At 42.2% G+C, this 18,889-nt stretch overlaps 2 protein-coding genes across 3 annotated transcripts; both read right to left on the bottom strand.

Annotated features, from left to right (window-relative positions):
• Positions 1-514: 514 nt before the first annotated feature.
• Positions 515-6,646, bottom strand: zgc:195001 (uncharacterized protein LOC567531 homolog). The gene is made up of 4 exons (XM_068578396.1): positions 6,625-6,646; positions 2,156-2,221; positions 1,731-1,870; positions 515-925 (listed from the first exon to the last, which is right to left on the bottom strand). Exons 1-4 carry the CDS (start codon positions 6,644-6,646, stop codon positions 515-517), a joined length of 639 nt encoding a protein of 212 aa, XP_068434497.1.
• A 5,919-nt stretch (positions 6,647-12,565) lies between these two features.
• On the bottom strand, positions 12,566-17,793 carry emc10 (ER membrane protein complex subunit 10). 2 transcript variants are annotated; one of them, XM_068577828.1, is made up of 8 exons: positions 17,650-17,793; positions 17,453-17,519; positions 16,798-16,910; positions 16,487-16,600; positions 15,693-15,877; positions 15,282-15,375; positions 13,916-14,013; positions 12,566-13,139 (listed from the first exon to the last, which is right to left on the bottom strand). In XM_068577828.1, the coding sequence occupies exons 1-7, from the start codon at positions 17,740-17,742 to the stop codon at positions 13,927-13,929; spliced, it is 753 nt and encodes a 250-aa protein (XP_068433929.1). In that variant the 5' UTR covers positions 17,743-17,793; the 3' UTR covers positions 12,566-13,139; positions 13,916-13,926. The 2 variants fall into 2 exon arrangements, with proteins under 2 accessions (XP_068433929.1, XP_068433928.1); XM_068577827.1 differs by lacking the exon at positions 13,916-14,013.
• Between the last annotated feature and the right edge of the window lie 1,096 nt (positions 17,794-18,889).

The raw sequence follows: 18,889 nt of genomic DNA on the forward strand, positions 1-18,889 counted from the left end.
GCTATTAAAGGCCTCTAGAGGGCGTCAGCACGCTACTGAGCTGAAGAAAAGGATTTGATGTTGGATTCCTGCTCAGCCCTGATATGCAGTGTCATGTAAAAAAAAAAAAAAGCAATGCCGTTGTTATTACACAATAGTTTAATTGATTGACTACATTCAGCACATAAAAAAGATGCAGGTTTTAAGTTAAACAGGCACTCCAGTACATGCAAAGTCCTGCCCGTTACAAAATCATACAATACCTTGCCTGAAGCTAAGTTAAATGAAATGCATACAGAATAGTAAATAAAATAAGGAGTCGTCTTAGTTCACAATATGAGATGAATAGGCTTTCTTCATGCAACCAGAGGAAGCAACCGTCACAACGTGCTTCAGTGCTGCTCTACAACTCCAACCATTGATCCCCAAACATCACAAGCTCTCCATTCCCCTCCTGACGCCTCAGATTTACACCACCAGCCCCTCCCCAACCCCCACCCCGCCCCCTCCCTTCATGCAGCAACTCTCCACCGTGTCACTGATCCTTTTTCCGAAGAAGGCAGAACGAATTTGTGCCGACCCAGAACACGGGGAAGATCTTCTCCTGAATGGCGGCCTTGAACTTGTGGATCAGCCGCACCTCCTTCTCGGCCTCGCCCTCCACCGCGAGGAACTTGATGATGCCGGCGGGCTGGTCCACGTAGATGCCCATAGTGGAAGAATTGGGCAGCGTGATCTCCACGTTCTCGCTGTTGTGCCAGACCTGGTAGCAGGAGCCGGACCAGCCGACGCCCCAGGAGCTCTTGTTCTCCCCGAGGCCGCAGGGGCCGCGAGCGTCCTGGTCCTTCCGCGGAGCGCTTTCGAGCACCACGCCGATCACCACCCAGCCGTCGTAGTCCACCTCCCAGTACCCTCGGTAGCCCATCACACCCTCCTTGCACAGCACCTGAAGAAAAGGAGGAGGCACACGGCAGGAAATGAGGCGAGCTGCAGTGCAAAGTTAAAGGGGACCTACGTTTACGTATCTGGAGTTCCTTTAAACCCACAAACTGAAATAGGACCACGCAGTCAGCTGTCTGGGGGTTCCCTAGATCAGACAACGGGATTAAACTAGACATTGTGGCTCGCCCTCGCTGTCTCACATGCAGGCTCATTTTAATATGTGGCCCCTTTACTTTAGTCAAGGTGCACCATATGTTTTCTGCAAGCCAATCAGAGCAGACTTGAAGTAGTTCTTTAAGAGACAGGTGCTCAGACGTACTGTCCCAGACTGATGATGAAAGCAGGCGCATTCAGACAGTTTTTTGATCAATAAAGCCTGTAAACATGTTCCAGCAGAAACCCGAAATACATGTATAAGTCTAAAAATTAGAAAGGTAGGTCTCCTTTAGAACATTTTTCTAATATTCTATGTTTTTTTGAAAGGAGATATTTGCACATCCAGCTGTCTCCGAGTTTTGAGAAAAGAAGATCTTGCTCGTCATTATTACTTATCCCCAAAAATGTTTTAATAAAGACAAAGTAACTTTTACTCTGCAAAAAGAGCAGACAAGTCAACTATGTTCATCTACATGTAAAGATAAGTGTATTACGTGAGTGAGATGACATGTTAACAAATTATGTGACAGATTACAAGCTTTGGTTTGGTCTGTAAAAAAGTTTGAGCGATGAGAACAACACTGCAGTGTGATTCCTCCATATATATGTATAGATGTACATCTCTATATATGTTTATAGCACAGCCGGTCTACCTGTGGGGAGTGTTCATATCTCTCGGGCCTGTTGGGATACGGGCAGACGGCATCGGACGTGCGGGCCACTTTGCACCCGGCCTCTGAAATCCACAACAGCTTCTGTGCAGTTTTATCATCCAGAGAGAGCGGGAGCCAGTCTGTGAGGAGAAACACGAGAAAGAAAGAGGTGAAGAGGAAGTGTGTAATAAGGGCGGGGCCTAAACGCGGAGAATATCCATATCGACATGAATCAGTTCCACTTATCAGTGATCTCTAATTAATTAAGCCAATTATTGTTTTAATTATATATTACTTTTGTTTCATTTATGATATTTCTTCTTACGCACTACATAGTCTTCATTTTCTAATGAGGAATTCATGTTTGGCATTAGTTAATGCAACAGATGATTAAATGCTCCTAAACAATTAAATGAATACTGCACGTTTCATGAAGTCGGCCCTGGTGGTGGGTTCAGGGACATTTGGCTCATATGGAGGCGGCAGCTTCTCTGAGGTGACAGAGAGGAGAGACTTTATGGACGAGTGTATGAACACATTTCCATCACATTATTTAATGTATTTATTGGTTGTCTTCATGCTACAAATGCTGCTCTTTACCTTCTGCTGCACTGCTGTTTTTCCTTCCTGCAAAACAACAAAAGTGTCATTTTGCTGCAATTATGTGAAGAGACAAAGAAATACTATATATATGGTAGATATGGCTACAATACCCGATATATATATATATATATATATATATATATATATATATATATATATATATATATATATATATATATATATATGTGTGTGTGTGTGTGTGTGTGTGTGTGTGTGTGTAGTTAGTGCAGTTCAACGTGCTTCAGAGAGGATTTACAAGTCTAAAATAAAACTTAATCAAGTCAGCAATTTCACATTTTGACAATTTAAGACCAATGCATGGAACAAAAAAAAAAAACGGAAATGTAATAAAATAGAGAGCTATAATATAAAATGTATAATAACAGTAATATTAGTAAAACAGTGTGAAATAAAAAATGGGATTAATATAATATCAATGAAATAGGATATCATGATTCAACTTAAATACAATGAAGTGAGTGAATAATGAAATAATGACATATCATTAAATTGTACAACATGAATACAATAAAACAAGTGATTCATTAAACAAAACTAAATTCTACAACGTAAATACAACAATATAAGTGAATAAAACTACACAAAAACTGTTCAACTTTTCTTAATTGAAGGCCTAAAGCTCTGACGTCTCCAACCACACATATATACAATAATATGTGTTATGGCCTCCGTGGACTCGTGTAACACATTTCTTTAATACACGACAACACTTTTCAAGACCACGGCCATCAGCTACTGTCTCATCTTCCTCTGTAGCCTCTCACTCCATCGACACCTCTATTCATCGACAGTACATCGACACGCAGCGGACCGCGCAGCAGCATGCGCGCTATGGCGGCTCGGCACCGACTCCTGACGTTTCAGGTTTCAACAGAAGGAATCCGGAGGCCGGAGAATTCAGGACACACATCATGGCCGCTGACAGCGGGGAGTCCTATTCTAAGAGCATCCCTGTGCGACGCCGTTACTTCACACCGCCGAGGGCTTATTTGTCCTGTCGTGGGCCACTGTGGTAATTTCTATTTGTCTGTTCCTCCTCCAGTCTGTGAGTCACTGCGTCTTCTGACATTCGGAGAGAAAAACTGGGATCCAATACTGGCCGGTCAGGTCATCATCATCATCATCATCATCATCCCCTCCACCCCCCAAGTCATCCTCGCTCAAGTTACGGTTCCTCACATTTCACAGAGACAACCAAGTCGTCGTTCATGCTGTTGCGTCACCGCGTGAGCTTGTTTACTGCGTCCTCCGCTATTGCCAAAATTAGACAGCTTCAATTTTCCTGATTCCTTATAAGGACGCTTCAAAGTGCGATTTTCATCCAGATCACGACTGTGTAGCAAACGCATTAACGGGCCCGGGGACACGTATTATAGGACATATTATAATGACTAGTTTTTTAATGTTAAAAATAGCATTTTCACATTAAGTCTGAGAATATCTCAAGTGTATGTTCTGTGTCAGCTTGTTCTACTCATTGGAAATACGTGTTGATTACATCGAGGGAAATATGGCTCCATCGTACCGGCAAATGGAAAGTATTGTCATAATCTTGTTTTTTAAATACGCTTTTCCCTTTACTTCAGTTGGACATTCTTGATATCTTTGGGAGCTCTATTAAAGGGACAGTTTGTTTGCTTTATATATGATCACAACCGACCGAATATCACTGAATCTTACGCTCCATTTCTGTTGATGGACCCCCTGAATTAATACACACTGCTTTTAAAACATAAAAGTATTTGTGGGTCTAAACAATGCTTGTGTTTTTGCTGGTGAAATGTCACACTTACGGTTGTTTTTTTGTTTTTTTGCAAAGATAACTAATTGCCGAGAGTTCACTTTGTCGTTAATTTAGTAACTACAGTTCAAACATGATAATCCGGATAAAATATCATCTGATAAAACTTCCTCTCAGGAAAATCATATGAGAAGAAATAAGCTATAAAGTCACAGTTTTACAAGTGAAATGCCAAAATATTGTACAGTAGCAGTCAAAGTAAAGCAGTTACATGCTGCAGAAATCAATATGTCTAACGGCTTAAAATATGCGCGGTCGCCTCCAGCAAACAAAGGCAATAGAAAGACATTAGATTTGACTTGACACTGAACACGCCGCAGAAAGTTAAAAGCGTGTCTGTGACGAGCGGCTCACTGCACTCAGATCCCGGCGGTGCTGCTGTAAGTGAGCCCGAAGAGGAGGATCATCTCTTTCGGGTGATTTATCTCGTGACATGGAGGAGCCTGAGGAAACATGACCTCTCCGGCCTGCGTGGACCCCCCCCCGGCTGGGGAAGCCAGCAGGAGAGCGACCCGGAGCGCAGACCAGAGGCTGCCATAACATCTGCAGTCGCCTGGATGAGATGCAGCGGGTGGGATTGCGTTCCCTAAATCATGTCGGCCCGGTTCTCCTAAGTGTGGCCAATGCGTTGCGAGAGGGCCGACTTCAAAACGCTTGAGACCCTCGGCTCCTCAATTACAGCCTTAAACACCATACTGCCATTAAAAATCGAAGCATACGCTAAAACCATTACGTAAAACACACTTCTCCAGCCATTAGAAGCAGAAAATGTGATAATTGACTGAGCATGCGGGATTATTAATTGGACCATACTGAGGCTTACGGTCTCATTACAGAGCAGATTTGAGTTTGAATATTCACGTGTCCCCTCTGAGTCCAGCGGCAGGCCTGCAGGACCAGCAGATGGACAGAGCACGGGGAGAGAAGACACATTTGGCCGGACGGAGAGTGAAGGTTACCTTGCCTTTGGAAACTGGTGGAGCAGAGTGACGGCTTCTGGAATAGTGTCGGGTTGAGGCATTAAGAGGAATTACTGAGGATAGAATCGTAGATGGACGTATAATATACCCATCCTCACTTCTAAAGGACGTTTCCGGCTAGAAGGAGACGGACACCTCGACCTCGGGTAAATTTGGATTGAGATATCAGGCCAGTGGTATGAGTGTGGCGGGCGGTTGGAGAGCGGCCAGAGAGCCGCTCTGAGGAGGTTGAGGCCGGGCGGATGCCTGTCCACGCTCAGCGGGATCAGCCGCAAAAGCCCCGCGGAGATAAACACACAGGGAGCGAGATTGATGACTTTACGTCACAGCGATAGAGACGCGGAGGAGATGGAGTGCGATTGCAAGAGTGAGGCGTTGAAATATTTAAGGGCTATGGAAAAAAAAATAGAGATGATGAAGTTTCTAGAGTGAAAGCAAAAAAAGAAAAGTAACCGAGTTGGATTAGTGTAACACTAACGATCGGGTTTTGGTGTGGCTTCACACCAACGACAAGAGACGAGCACATCGTCCTCGCCAAAAAGGTCAAGCTCTCAGTGATGGCTGTTTGGTATGGACGGTGAGTTTGGACCCTTTCCCTCCTCAGAGTCGCCTCTCAGCGGGAGAGAGCGACTTTATCTGTGCAGATCAGGTTCAAAACATCCCACTGAGGCAGCAAGATCAGAAAATAGGGAGGTGCGATCGAAGGAGAAAGCGGAGCGTAGTTGGCTCGGGCCTCATCTCGACCCGCTGGTTCCTGTCAAGCCTCCTTGGCTGGAAGCCCTGCCAGCATGTAAAGGGGAGACAGGAAGGAAATGAAACACACGGAGGGACAGATGGATGAGGGATTCCGGGAAAACAGGAGGTTTGAGTTATGGAAGCTATCACGGACAAGGAAACACCGAGACGAGAAAGGCGGACAGGTGGGCTGTGAAATCGCAGATGAGGCTGTGACATTAAGGGGAATTTGGTAAGAGACGGCACAAGCTCAGAAGAAACCATAACCGCACCCGTCAGAGGATCGCTCATGCAGCTCGTTGACATGAGTGATGATCCAGAAGGTGCCGACTTACAGGGACGGTCGACATGTGGTAACTCAGCGTCAAATTAACCCCATTTGAAGCCCATGATGAAAACTGATAATAAAACTCCCGCGACAAGCAATAAATATGTTGTCTGCTTGTGTTGTGACACTCAAAAATCTGCACATTTGCAAATAGAGTTGTCTGAAAAGAGAGAAAAATAAAGGACAGAGAACGCTGCTAAGAGTAAGAAAGGAGTTATAATTTGCGAGTGCATTTTATTTCTGAATGTAGAAGCTGGGGCTGTGGGTTCAGAGGCCACATCTCAAGAGCAGAGAACCACTCATTTAAACTGAAATACAACTTTAATTCACCTGGAATAAAGACCAACAGGTGACTATTTCCCTCCCGTGGTCTCTTGTCCCTCACAGGCTCCCATAGAGAGACTCAGGTGTGTGATGGTGTCTTACCTGCTTTCTTGGGCACGGGCATGATTCCTTTGGTTCTCGCAGCGCCGCTCGGTATCAGGTCTTGTGAAAGTGGGGCGCTGCATCTCTGGAGGGTCTCTCTTATTGACTTCCAAATGAGGATGGGAGGGGAGGGTGAGGGGGCAGTTTTGGTCAGAAGAAGCGGTGACCCAAAGGGACGGTCCTTTCACATGAAACTGCAGACCCTTTCTAGGGATCAGAGTGTTCGGAGACGGGCAAATACCCAGCATATCCCAAGAATGCTTGTCCGTCTACACACACACGGGCCTAAAATGTGTGTGTGTGTGAGGCACGCCGCCCGCATCGGACAGGCCCGTTCGTGTGGCGTGACCGAAACTAATTAGAGTCATGGAAAGATGGTGTTGTAGCTCTCTGGGGGGTCAAAGGTGGACTCCGTGTGTCTGGAATATTTAGATATGTCGGTGCCTGAGTTCACATGTGTGCACTTTTGCAATGTTTTGTCACCTTGGAAACATGATGACCACTGACTCGATGGAACGGGCGCCCCCCCCACCCCCCACCCCTCCCACCCCCCACCCCCCCCCAACACGAGCTATAGGTTTGTGTGTCTGCGAAAAGGGGCGGGCAGTTTTTGAGGATGGCAGCCAGCGACTCACCGGGGAGCTGTCGTCAATCTTTTGATGCCATCAATCAGCAGCTGCTGCGAGTAAGTAAGTAAGTAAGTAAGTAAGTCCACTCCAGCAGAGAAAAGTGCAAAGTGTCCTGAAATGCTGGTGTGGTCAGGGCTTGAAAATAAACGGCGTGTAACTGGTCTGTGTTCGCAGATGTTGCTGACATTCAAGTGACCACTTTTAATTGAGCACAAGATTCATTTGGAAGGCGCCATTGTGGCTTTTTTCCCTCCCTCATCTTGTTTAAAAGTATGAAACATTTCAGCCGTTTGATTTAAGACCAGATGGACGTTTGTATTTTTTTGTGAGGGCCTAATACGTACATCAGCGTGGAGGAATGAATACAGATGTGTTTGGAGAATAGGACAAAGAGACACACAACTGGGCTTGGCGTTGTTTAAATGTAACTACTTTATTTATGGTTTGGTTGAATCTATAGCACTGCATCATATAATATATTTATGTAAAATCCTCAGTCACTATCTGGTAAATGTAGTGGAGCAGAACTATAAAGCAGTATTTCATGGAAAAAGTCAAATAAAGTGCAGATACTTCGACATTGTTCAGGCCAACATAGTTTTTTAAAGAGATTTCGGTCTGTTTTCCCTCTATAACATTTCTTCTTTCAGACTAGTGTGAAGACAGCATCTAAAATATACATTTAGTTGTTTATTTCACCACTTTGTCTATTTGCATCTGAACATTTCTCCTAAATTCCCCAAAGGTCACCATGAGATACTTAAACTACTACAAACAAGTGTCTTGATATCAGTGATCCACTGGGGAAGTCTCTTGGTGATATCTGCCAGTTATTCTTTTTACCACATTCACTTTAAGTAACTTAACTAAACGTGTCTCGTTACTAACAACCACAGACAGTAAAACGTGTTCTCCGACTGAAAAAGCAATTATGAATCAGACAATGTTCGCAGTGTTTCCTTTGCTGCTGCGTCTTGATGCCCCTTCACAGGAAACGCCTCCTCCTCCCTCATGAGACCGCATCCCAACGCTATCAAAAGGAGAACTTTAATGAAGCGTAAGTATGCGCTTAGCGCCGGCTCACATCATACCAGATCATGTGTGAGGCATGAAAACAAACTTCGACACCTGCTGCTTACTGCTGTCAGTGCGCGCGGGCTTAAATAGTACCCTGACCCTCGGGTGTGTTTAGGGGCGCTATGCAAAACACTGTACAGACAAGGATCACGCCGTAATATCCCAGTGTACATTACCTCCCAGCCGGGCCATTAAACCGCCTATCGGGTTCCTTCATCATGGTGGTGCCGTGGTGACATGTTTAGCGCGATTGGACACAATAAGTGTGAGGTTGTAATCTGTGGAGGCCTGCTGGGATGCTGCTCAGGGATTCCTCCTTCAAGTTGCCTTGGCTTTCCTCTGATTGACAAGGCAGGTGCCTCCTCCTCTTCCTCACCTCCCTCACACTGTGCTGGTGCTTTCAGGGGCGCTGGCTGTGAGCACGGTGGAGTGTGTGACTCAAGTCTCAGAAACCAGAAAGGATTCAGGTTCTTTAGTTTATTAAAAGTACTACGATAATGTATGCATCTTCTATTCCAAGTCAATGTCCTGTATTTAAAATCGAGTGGAAGCACAGAAGTATTATCACCTAAATGCACTGAAGGAATCAAAAGTAAACGTATTATAGCTCAAACATGAATTTGTTCATATGCATCAGCAGCATGATACTGCTGTAGCTGCTCGAGGTGAAGCGAGTTTAAACTGCTTTATGCACATTTAGTCCAGGGTTCACAAGCTGCCGGGCGGGGCCCTCCGAAAGGTCACCAGATAAATGTGAAGGGTCACGAGATGATTAATGGGAGAGAGGAAGAACATCATTTTATGGACTTTTCACCCTCTCTCCGGGTTTGCTGATGTTGTGAAACATGTAATACATTTGCAACGTTATGACCTTTAACTGTTATTGAATGAGCCCATGTGAGAAGTTGAGATGACACATTCAAAACCAATTGGGTGTTTTGTGACGTCGATGTTGTAACCGCATTTAAACGTCATCAAAATCAAATAGCTCTTAGGTGTTCAGAGGAGTTATGCTATGAATTTGTACAATTTGAGAAACTAAATGCCATAATATTACATTTTAGTTGTTAATAATGCCTGCATGGTTAAAGTGTCCAGATTTACAGCGTGATAACGACAGCAACTTTAGTGCAACATAAACCTTGTGGCTGCTCCTAAATCGTTGTCATGTTAGCATTGGTGGTCTCCAGAGGGCCGTGAGATTTATGAGTACCGGCTGCCATGTAACCATCCTGCTCCATGTATGTAACCCCCTTCCACACCCTCGGCCCAGTCATTTTAAATGATTTACAATCTCATCATTTGAATTTTATCTCCAGAAATGTGGGTATCTAACAAATGGCTTGTGGCTGGGGTGAAGGTCAAAGTATAATGTTCTCCAGTCGAGCCGAGGGTGCAGTGACAGGAAAGAGAGACTCACTCAATAGTTAGTAATATGAAATTACATTTCTGCCAGTTGCTCCAAATGCGACGCACTTTAAAAGCTATTAAAATGGGTTTCAGTTAGTTCAGGGCCCATTGGCAGACCGACTGAGGCAGATCATGTTCTCAGGAGGTGGTGGATACCAAAACCGAGCTCAAAGGAGAAATTTGAGTCACGCTGGAAACGCAGCAGAGCAGAGCAGCGGTTCAGAGCAGCGGTTTAGCTAACGGCGAGCCGCTGGTTTGATTCTGTGAGAAAGGCCAAATTAAAAGGTGGGGATAGTTTATCTTTTGGTAGGAAATTGCAGCCAGGGTTCTGCTTTACAAATGATTTCTTCCCGCTAGAAACAGGAAACACTTCTCCTGTCCGCAGCAAAATGTAGTTTGTTGTGACGCAGCACTTTGCAGCTGCTTGTGTTCAACGTTTAGCTGTGTGTTTATGCTCAACTACTACAAGTTTCCAGTTGTTTCGAGAGGACACACATGAGGCGCAAGGTGAAAAACTGGACGTTAAAGTGAGGAAAAGAGATGTGATAATTTTTTCAATATGGGAAACTACATGAGTTAAGTTTAACTGCTATTAATATAAGCTCTCCAGTACGGAGCAGCATAGCATTCTGTCACAGCTTCTGTGTTTCAACTCTTCAGTAGCCGTGAGACTTTTTATTGTTCTGCCAAATGTCGAGGGTGCAAACCGTGACAATCAACGTTCACACCCACCTCATGCAGCGATAGCTCAGCTGTGGGAAGGTGAGAGAGTTTGCATTAAAATGTTTAAAAAAAAACACAAGTCTCTTAGCTTAGCATTTACCGCCAGCACTTTAACAACTGCTTCTAAAATCCATCGCATACCATTTCAATACTATAATTTGTCATTACGTCCATTTTACTTGTTATTTTTAGGTGAATGTAATTTCAGCCTGGAGTCTTTTCCACACTTGTTGAAAGCAACATGTGTTTACTGTGTGTGTGGCCTCCGTGGGACTGCAAACACACACGACTCCATTCCTAAAGATCACAACAGTCTCCGTGTCCCCGCAGCTTCCTGGTAGATGGACATACATCACAGTCGCCTCCGGCAGGCCTCCCATGATTCATCAGGGTTTCTGCTGAAAGTAAAATGAATTAGATTATTGCGTTTTTACCCTTTCACCCTTTGAAACATGTATAATCACGACTCACAACGTCCTCCCCGTCACCCCTACCCGACATTAGCAGATCTTTTTGACAAACACATGACTTTTTCCACTCAGACTTACTTCATTCTTACTCTCCTGCTTCCCTCAGCTGTTGTTTTCACAGATTCCTCGCGTTGTACAGCCAAACAGCAGAAGCGGGATGGGGCCGCTCCTGTGACTCGTGGGTCTTTCTGAGAAAGGCCCGGCTGGTGATTGGACGAGGCCAGAGGGCACCGAAGTGTTGAAGCTCGATGCCGAGCCTCCTGAAATAAAAAGGATATTCTTCACAGTTTGACACTGGGACTAAAAGCAGCCGACTGGCTGACTGACGCGAGGAAGAGGACCGGCGATGTTGACACAGGGCTGTTTTGGATCCGTGGTCTCTCTTCCTGGAGCACAATTATAAATACAACACAGATAGGTGGCAGGAGGACGGAGTGGAGACAGAATGGAGCCGGGATCCCACTTCAGTTTGGACTGGACAGTCTGTTAGATGTTGTTTCAGAGGAGCTTAGGACTTCAAATTGTTTGTCCTTGCATTCGAATTATCAAAGTCAGCTCCTGTCTTAGATAGTATGAGGCTCTAACCTCGATTATTCTATTGGTACAACACATTTTTCTTTAATTTTAATATGTTGATGCTTGTTTCTGTGCTACTGGCTTCACAAAGTAAAGCAGCAACATATTTCCCACTCAGATTGTGTACTAGTGTATGGAAGCCCAAAACAATTTGACCAAAAAAAAAAAGAAAATTAGGAAAAAAGTTTAAAAAAATAATCAACTTTTTATTTTTCGTTGTCTTTTTTTTCTTCTTTTCGTTGGTTTGAAAAAAATCGACGGAAAAAAAAAAGTGTTTTTCTTTTTTTTTTGTGGCGAAAATGGGCTTCCATAACTAGTGGGCCACTGGGATTTTATGTATTATTTCCCATTCTCAAATAATCAAATTGTAATGTAAATGTAATGGAATATAATGTAAATTTACTTAATGTATCAATCAAGTAAATATTCAGTTCTGATTCTTCGAGCAATTTTTTGTGAATCATCCCAGGACACCAGAAATTTAACAAAGTCTTTGATTTTACTCTCTCAAAATAAAAATATATTTTCAAGGATTTCCAAAACCATCAGAGGATGCTGGATGAAGCGAGGACGGGAGAGAGGAGGACGCTTTAGAGCAAGAAGCTACAAACGGTCTGTATAAATGATGATATGAAGCCTTTGGAGGAGTATTAGGAAAACACACACACACATGCACGCATAGTATTAACTTATTAACTAAATACAGATTGCCACAATAGTTGACACTTGTTGGGAGACAGCAGCAGCTGCTCTTATCCCAACTTGGTAAACCCCCAATTGTATTTAAAAAGGATTAAACAGCTGAGTGGAGGCTTTCCAGTTCAAATGTGTTAAACTCCGACAGAAGTGGTTCTGGAAACCAGTCAGGAACAGACCAGTTTTAACTGGAATTAGATTAGACCATGTAAACATACATGTTTATTGAGTTTGTGCCTTTTCCTTTCTTTCTAGACTTTCATATTTTTCCAGTTAACAGAGAGAACGCAGACTTTAAACATTGTGTATTCACATTCAAAATGAAATACTAAACGATACAAATCACCACACTGACTATACTTTCATGTAACTTTGTGTTTATTTCTCAGAGTATCCTTATCAAAAACCATGACTATTTTACAACATGTAGTCGCAAATGTTTTTCCATCATTAATCCGATCACTTCTGGTACTGTCTATTGTATTTATATTAAATTTAGTTATTTTCTATGACTTTACTGGTGGTAAAACTAAACCTGAGCTTCAGAGTAAAACCAGACTATGAGTCTAAAACTCTCCAGTCTCAGTGACGTAAAGAAAAGGCAGGTCAAGTAATAAATACTTTATTTTCACATTAGTATTAAAACTGTAGTCATCTGCAGGGCACAATATCTCCTTTGCGCTGTACAATTTTAAGTTGTATATGACATACATTTTTATCCTACTTAAATAACGTTATGTACAGCAATTAAAATCTGCTCAAGAGAACTACTGTTCAGGAAATGTTCACCAATAACAAACAAAAAAAACAGAAGCTATTTGCTTGTTGATTATCGGCCACCTCCATTGGCTGCTCCGCCTCCGGCTCCTCCACCTGATTGGTCCTGAGCACCAGACATCATGAGGAAGAGAACGAGAGGCACGATGTACATCCACTGGACAGGACAAGAAAAAACAAACAAACAAAAAAAGGGAAGTAAATAAAACAATAGTTATTTTAAAGACAACAATTGTTAACAGCGATCACAGAGATCAGTCCCAGATTGGTCTCCCGAGATTAGGTTCTACTCATTGTCTGAACAGAAGAAAGGTTAAAAGAGGGTGAGGAAGTGAAGAATAAAGAATACATCTCAGTGTCAACACCAAACACATGCTCAACGTCACATTGACAATTACTATTTAAGATTTACAGATGGTTTAGAGTGGAGGTTTCCTTGTAAAATGCATTTTGGATTAAATGTAAATAATAAATGGACCTGTACTTGTATGGCGCTTTTCTAGTCTTCCGACCACTCAAAGCGCTTTTACACTACATGACATCATTCACCCATTCACACACTGACAGGATGAGCCACCATGCACGTTGCCACATCAGTATTATCAACCATTTATACCCCGTAGGCGCAGCTACGGGAGCAATTAAAAGGTTAAGTGTCTTGCTTAAGGACACATCAACAAGAGCTAGTGGAGCCGGGATCGAACCGCCGATCCTCTGATTGAAGGACGATCCTGCTCACCACTGAACCACAGTCGGATTAAGACAACAAATTCAGTTTTAAGGAATGCATTTGGCACTGACCCTGGGAAAACATCAAAGAGAGGAAAAGAGGGAAACAAAGTGGTGGGTTTCAGTTAGTCATGTAGAAGTTAAATATATCAGTTGACAGAGGAGGGAGGAGGACAGAAAGAGCCACAAGTAAGAAAACAGTACTTCAGTGGGAATCAGCTCTGCTCTCTGCCTCCCCCTGCTGGAGGCTGTGCTGAGTTGCTGACCATGAGGAAGATTGCACCTCCCAGAATCAAATACCACTGGAACACAGCACAGCATCGAGTCAACACACTGTCAGCGGATGCAGCACAGCACAGAGTCAACACAGGTCACTGAACACAGCCAGATACACAAGACAAGCACAGAGATCATGAGGAAAAGGTCAGAGGGAGCCAGGCGGTGGGACACAGCTTCTGTGTGGGAAAGACATGGAGCTCAGCCCCACATGTCCCAAAGATGACACATGTACATGCTACCAAAGTTTAAACTTGAACTTTGAGGGCAGAATAATCTCTGCTGACTATGACAGCACGGCAGTAGCAGCACAGAGGTGGGCTGAGGCTGGTGTGACAGCTGTCAAGCTCTGGTGCAAACCCTCTTTTTGGGCCAAAGACCTAAAAAAGAGGTGTCTGGGGCCAGTTGCAAACAGACTCTGGTACAGTTGGTTTATGGTGTGAAAGCAAAGCAAAGTATATAAAGTATCTTGTATATAACCTGTATGACTATGGTAACATACACCAGGAGTGTCCCAACAAGTAGCATGTGAGCTACCAGTAGTTTGCTACCCATTTGAGTGGTTTTCTAAAAAGGTTCAGAGAAAACGTACCCATATTTTATAAAGATAAACTCTGCAAACCCGATTCAATTTCTATGTATTCACATTTTTAAACATTCCACCCCCTTTTGACACAAAATGATTATTTGCCAATCAGCTATCAATTAAACAAGTTGCGCTGCTTGCACGTTTTGTTAAACCAGTGATGTCACACAAGTGATCAATGTTATCATACTAACAAGAGCACACCTGCATAACAGCGATGACTAAAATGGTATTAAAGGAACATAAAAGTAAGACAGAAATGATGTTTGCTCTTGGTGATGTGAAACTTGGTGCTGTGAGTAGATCTCAACCACTTTCCTTCTGTCAATCTAGCTCTCAGAGGACAAATGCTTGGAGACCCCTGATGTACAAACAGTGCAGGTATTTTCCCGTGAAAAACCAAAGAGTGAAAAGAAGAAAAAAAAAAAAAAATTAGGGAGACATCCCTACTTTTCTGCTTCAAATATTGGCAAATTAAAAGGAAGAAAAATAAAACCTTGTCCGGTACACTACATCTGAACACATGCTGTATAGGAAAAGTTAAGGCTCTGATGGGAAAAAAACGATTAGCTGAAATAAGCATTTTCAAGCATCAATAAACTATATGGGCCATTACAATCATCAGAGCCCAATTACCGAAGGCAGCGAGTATATCTTTAGGCACCGCTTTAAAAGGCCTTATCAGCACTTTTCAGTAAGAGTACTTACATATTTAGCAAAGAAAGATTTCTGCTCTTGTGGATTCTTCCCTTTCTTCTCAGTTTCTTGTTCAATTCGTTCAAGGAACAGAGCCGTCTCAGGTCTGGAAAAAAAAGTTGGCAATTAAAATTTAAACAAACCCTGGAACAGAAAGTGTATGTGAAAGGCAGAACACAGCCGAGAGACTTGTTCTCCCCATGGGGAAACGGTGCAAAGCTGCTACGCCAATGCAAATAGAACTGAATCAGACATCAGAGACAGCTACACAGGAGGATTTCACTAATGCACAGATAGCTACAGATGTGGATGCTAGCAACCTGCTCGCACAAGCAGTCAAGCTTCATCCAGCATTTGAGATTTAAAAAGAAGAAAAACAAAAACATAAAAAAAATTTTTTAAAAATCATAGTTTAGGACTGACCCCGGTGCATTGACAGGAACCATGATGCTCAGTGTGGAGTTGAAAACCTCGAGATCTACTTCATCCTCAACCTCAATGCCCCTGCAAGCCCCGGGGAACGTCACTATGGAAACACCGATGACATAACCAGAGACATCAGTGTGGAGGGAGATGACGTCGCTCAGATGGGACTCGACCATGGCACACTGAGGAGCAGAATAGAGGTCCATGTTAGAGTTGAAGTAGAAAGTTACTATCACTCACATTCATAGCATTTGGTTATGATGCCGTTTCATCTGATCGATTAAAATCACATTTGAGAAAGACCTTATTCTGAATTAACTCAGGCTGGTTAGATATTTTAGATTTCACAAGACATCATGAATATCATTCTTGCATGTACTTATGTTTTGTAAAGCTATTCTGGTTATCTAGCTCCACACTGCTTTGAATACAATTGTCTTGTGCTTACCAAAACATAAAAGCTAGTAGATTCAGTCAAAACAATATTAGTTATCAAATAAGCAACACTCTTCTTCATAAACAAAATAAACAACAATTATAATCTTGTAAACCAACAAAAACATTGACATGCAATAAATCAAAAATGAAATTGAAAAAAATTGGAGAAAAGTTTTAACTAGAGAGACCTTAATTAAGCCCCATTAATTGTTCATGTCTTACATAGAGCAGGTGCATTTTTACTGACAAAGCGCTTAATGTACTAATTATCTCTTAGTTCAATACAAGCTTGTTAAGCACTTTTTTTGTGTTTCTGAACACTATTCCCTAGTGAAGATAAGTGAAATACATACGGCTCTGACAAATGCTGTGAGGTAACCTTCCATCTGCCGCTCCGTCTGTCTGTCGGCCTGCAGGAAAACACGCGGCACTCTGATTCTGTACAGTCCGTCCACTGCAGCCACTTCCTGGAGTTCAAAAAACACAGACGTTATGCCATGCTGATCGCACTCAAATCCTTCTGTATGACCTCTGGCTCTCTGAGCAAGAATTGTATGTCCATGCTCAGCGCAAATGTGTGAAATCTTGGGCAGCCCTGTGGTCTCTGGATGTCCATGAGCATAATGGTCCCAAAAGCGCTTCTTGAAACGGCATCACGTCTCACCTTTAGTCGAGCTCTGTCTTCCTCTGACAGCTGGCTCTGAGTTAGTGAGACGCTGGGCTCCCTTCCAGCTTTCAACACCAGTGTTCCACGCACTCGAAACTGTGCTACATCATCTGAAACAGTGTGGATAACAGGCAGTAAGAACACAGCAGATAGCTTGAGTGAATAACTGAAGGGACCTTTTTCTCAGTGTATATATTGACATTACACAGTGGTTTATTTAATCACATTAATGATGGCTGCATTCCATTTCATGGAGTTCCTGGTATTGCACATGTTGGCTAAATGCAACAGCTAACATTCAATGCAACCGTGCCATCGTTAATGTTTTTAATATCACTTGTGCTCTTCCTGCTACGACAAGTCAAAACTGTCTGACGTAAGAAAGGTCCATCAGATATAGACACACTGAATGTAAATGTAGTCACGTTTGACTCAAATGTTACATGCAGAGTTACTTACGATGGCAGTTATCCACATATATTGAACCAAACCAAACTTAATGTATCGATACATCAACCAGATTAAACTGACAGACGTTTGAATGAATGTCTCCATCCTGGTGTTAGCGCTGCTCACTTAACGTTAGCTTAACAACATTAGCAATAACGTACTATAAACCATGATAATAATGATGATAGCAAGATCTCCTCACCAACTTCAAATGAGTGTTCAAGTGGCACGGAGAAACCACTGAATTCAGTGTCCATGATATCGCCAACCTGTTAATAAAATAGAAGATATAGCACCGTTAGCATTCACCGGCTCGAAGCTACGGCTAACTTCATAGCTAACAGTTGCAGCTTCCGGTTAACGCCATTCAAGGTTCTATTTGTATAATTTCACACTTACCCTTCTGCCATTATTACAATATACAAAATCCGTGCATACGACAAACAAAACAGTGGAGATAACTGTAAATGTAAATGGTAGAAGACGGGCCATGTTGACAGAAATAGACACCGGAAGACAACGTAAAGAGAACGACAACAGCTTGAACACTTCCGAAGGGCGTTTCAAAATAAAGGTCTTTAAAATACGTGACATAAATTTCCTTTTAGCAGAGTTTTCAAATGCTGAATTGGGAGCTTTTTTAGCCTAACAAACTAAAAGTCTAACAAACTAGAAAAAAACATTACAAATCATCATTAATCATTAATTTTACATATTTATTTTATTTTATTTTTAATACATATCTAAATTTTAGGATTGCATTATATATTTGTTCTGAGTTTTAACATCCTTAGCTATTTAAGGTATGTGCTGACCTAGTTTGCATGTTTGTTTATGCATGGCCTACCTACTCAATATTTGTCAAATTATTTTATTCTTCACTTCTGTCATCTGTTGTTGCCAGTGCTACAGCCAGTGCTGTTGCTCATGTGAAAAATGTTCCCTTGCCAAATTTGTAGAAATCATCCCGTTAATGTATATATATATATATATATATATATATATATATATATATATATATATATATATATATATATATATATATATATATATATATATATATATATATAAAATACCAAAATGCAATATATATAGAGATTTACATTGTTGTTCTCTTGTAACTTGTCAGCAGCAGTTTATTGTGCATTTCTTCTTTGCAAATAAAAAAGATTATGATTATGATTACTGCTTTCGGTTGTCTGTCAGCTTAGTGTTACCTTATATTTTGGCTGAAACAAAGATTGTGACAGGATGAATAAGACCTGATAATACATACAAAATATTACATTGAGTTGTTCAATTCCCATATGTGTTATGTATATTTGGCCTAATATCCGTATCGTTAGAGCACTACTGTAAAGTATGTCGTTCCCTTAATTTCAGCGCAAAAAACAAATATCAAAGACACCATTTCACTCTCCTTGACATTACAAACAAGGCGAGTGTTGATGATATCCATCACCCATTGATTCTGGATATGACACATGCAGGGCCAGCAGAGGCTGCTCATAGACCAAAAAAGACCCTCAGCCTTTCTCTCACCCCCACCCTCTCCGACAGCCTCTAAAAGTGCCATTTTATCAGCTGAATAATACATATTTATATCCTGTGATGAAGAGGGTTGTTCGTGTTTGTAAAT

This window comes from Clinocottus analis, unplaced genomic scaffold (assembly GCF_023055335.1).
Source record: "Clinocottus analis isolate CAN_PGR_092001 unplaced genomic scaffold, fCliAna1.0.p SCAF_16, whole genome shotgun sequence".
Taxonomy (NCBI): Eukaryota; Metazoa; Chordata; class Actinopteri; order Perciformes; family Cottidae; genus Clinocottus; species Clinocottus analis.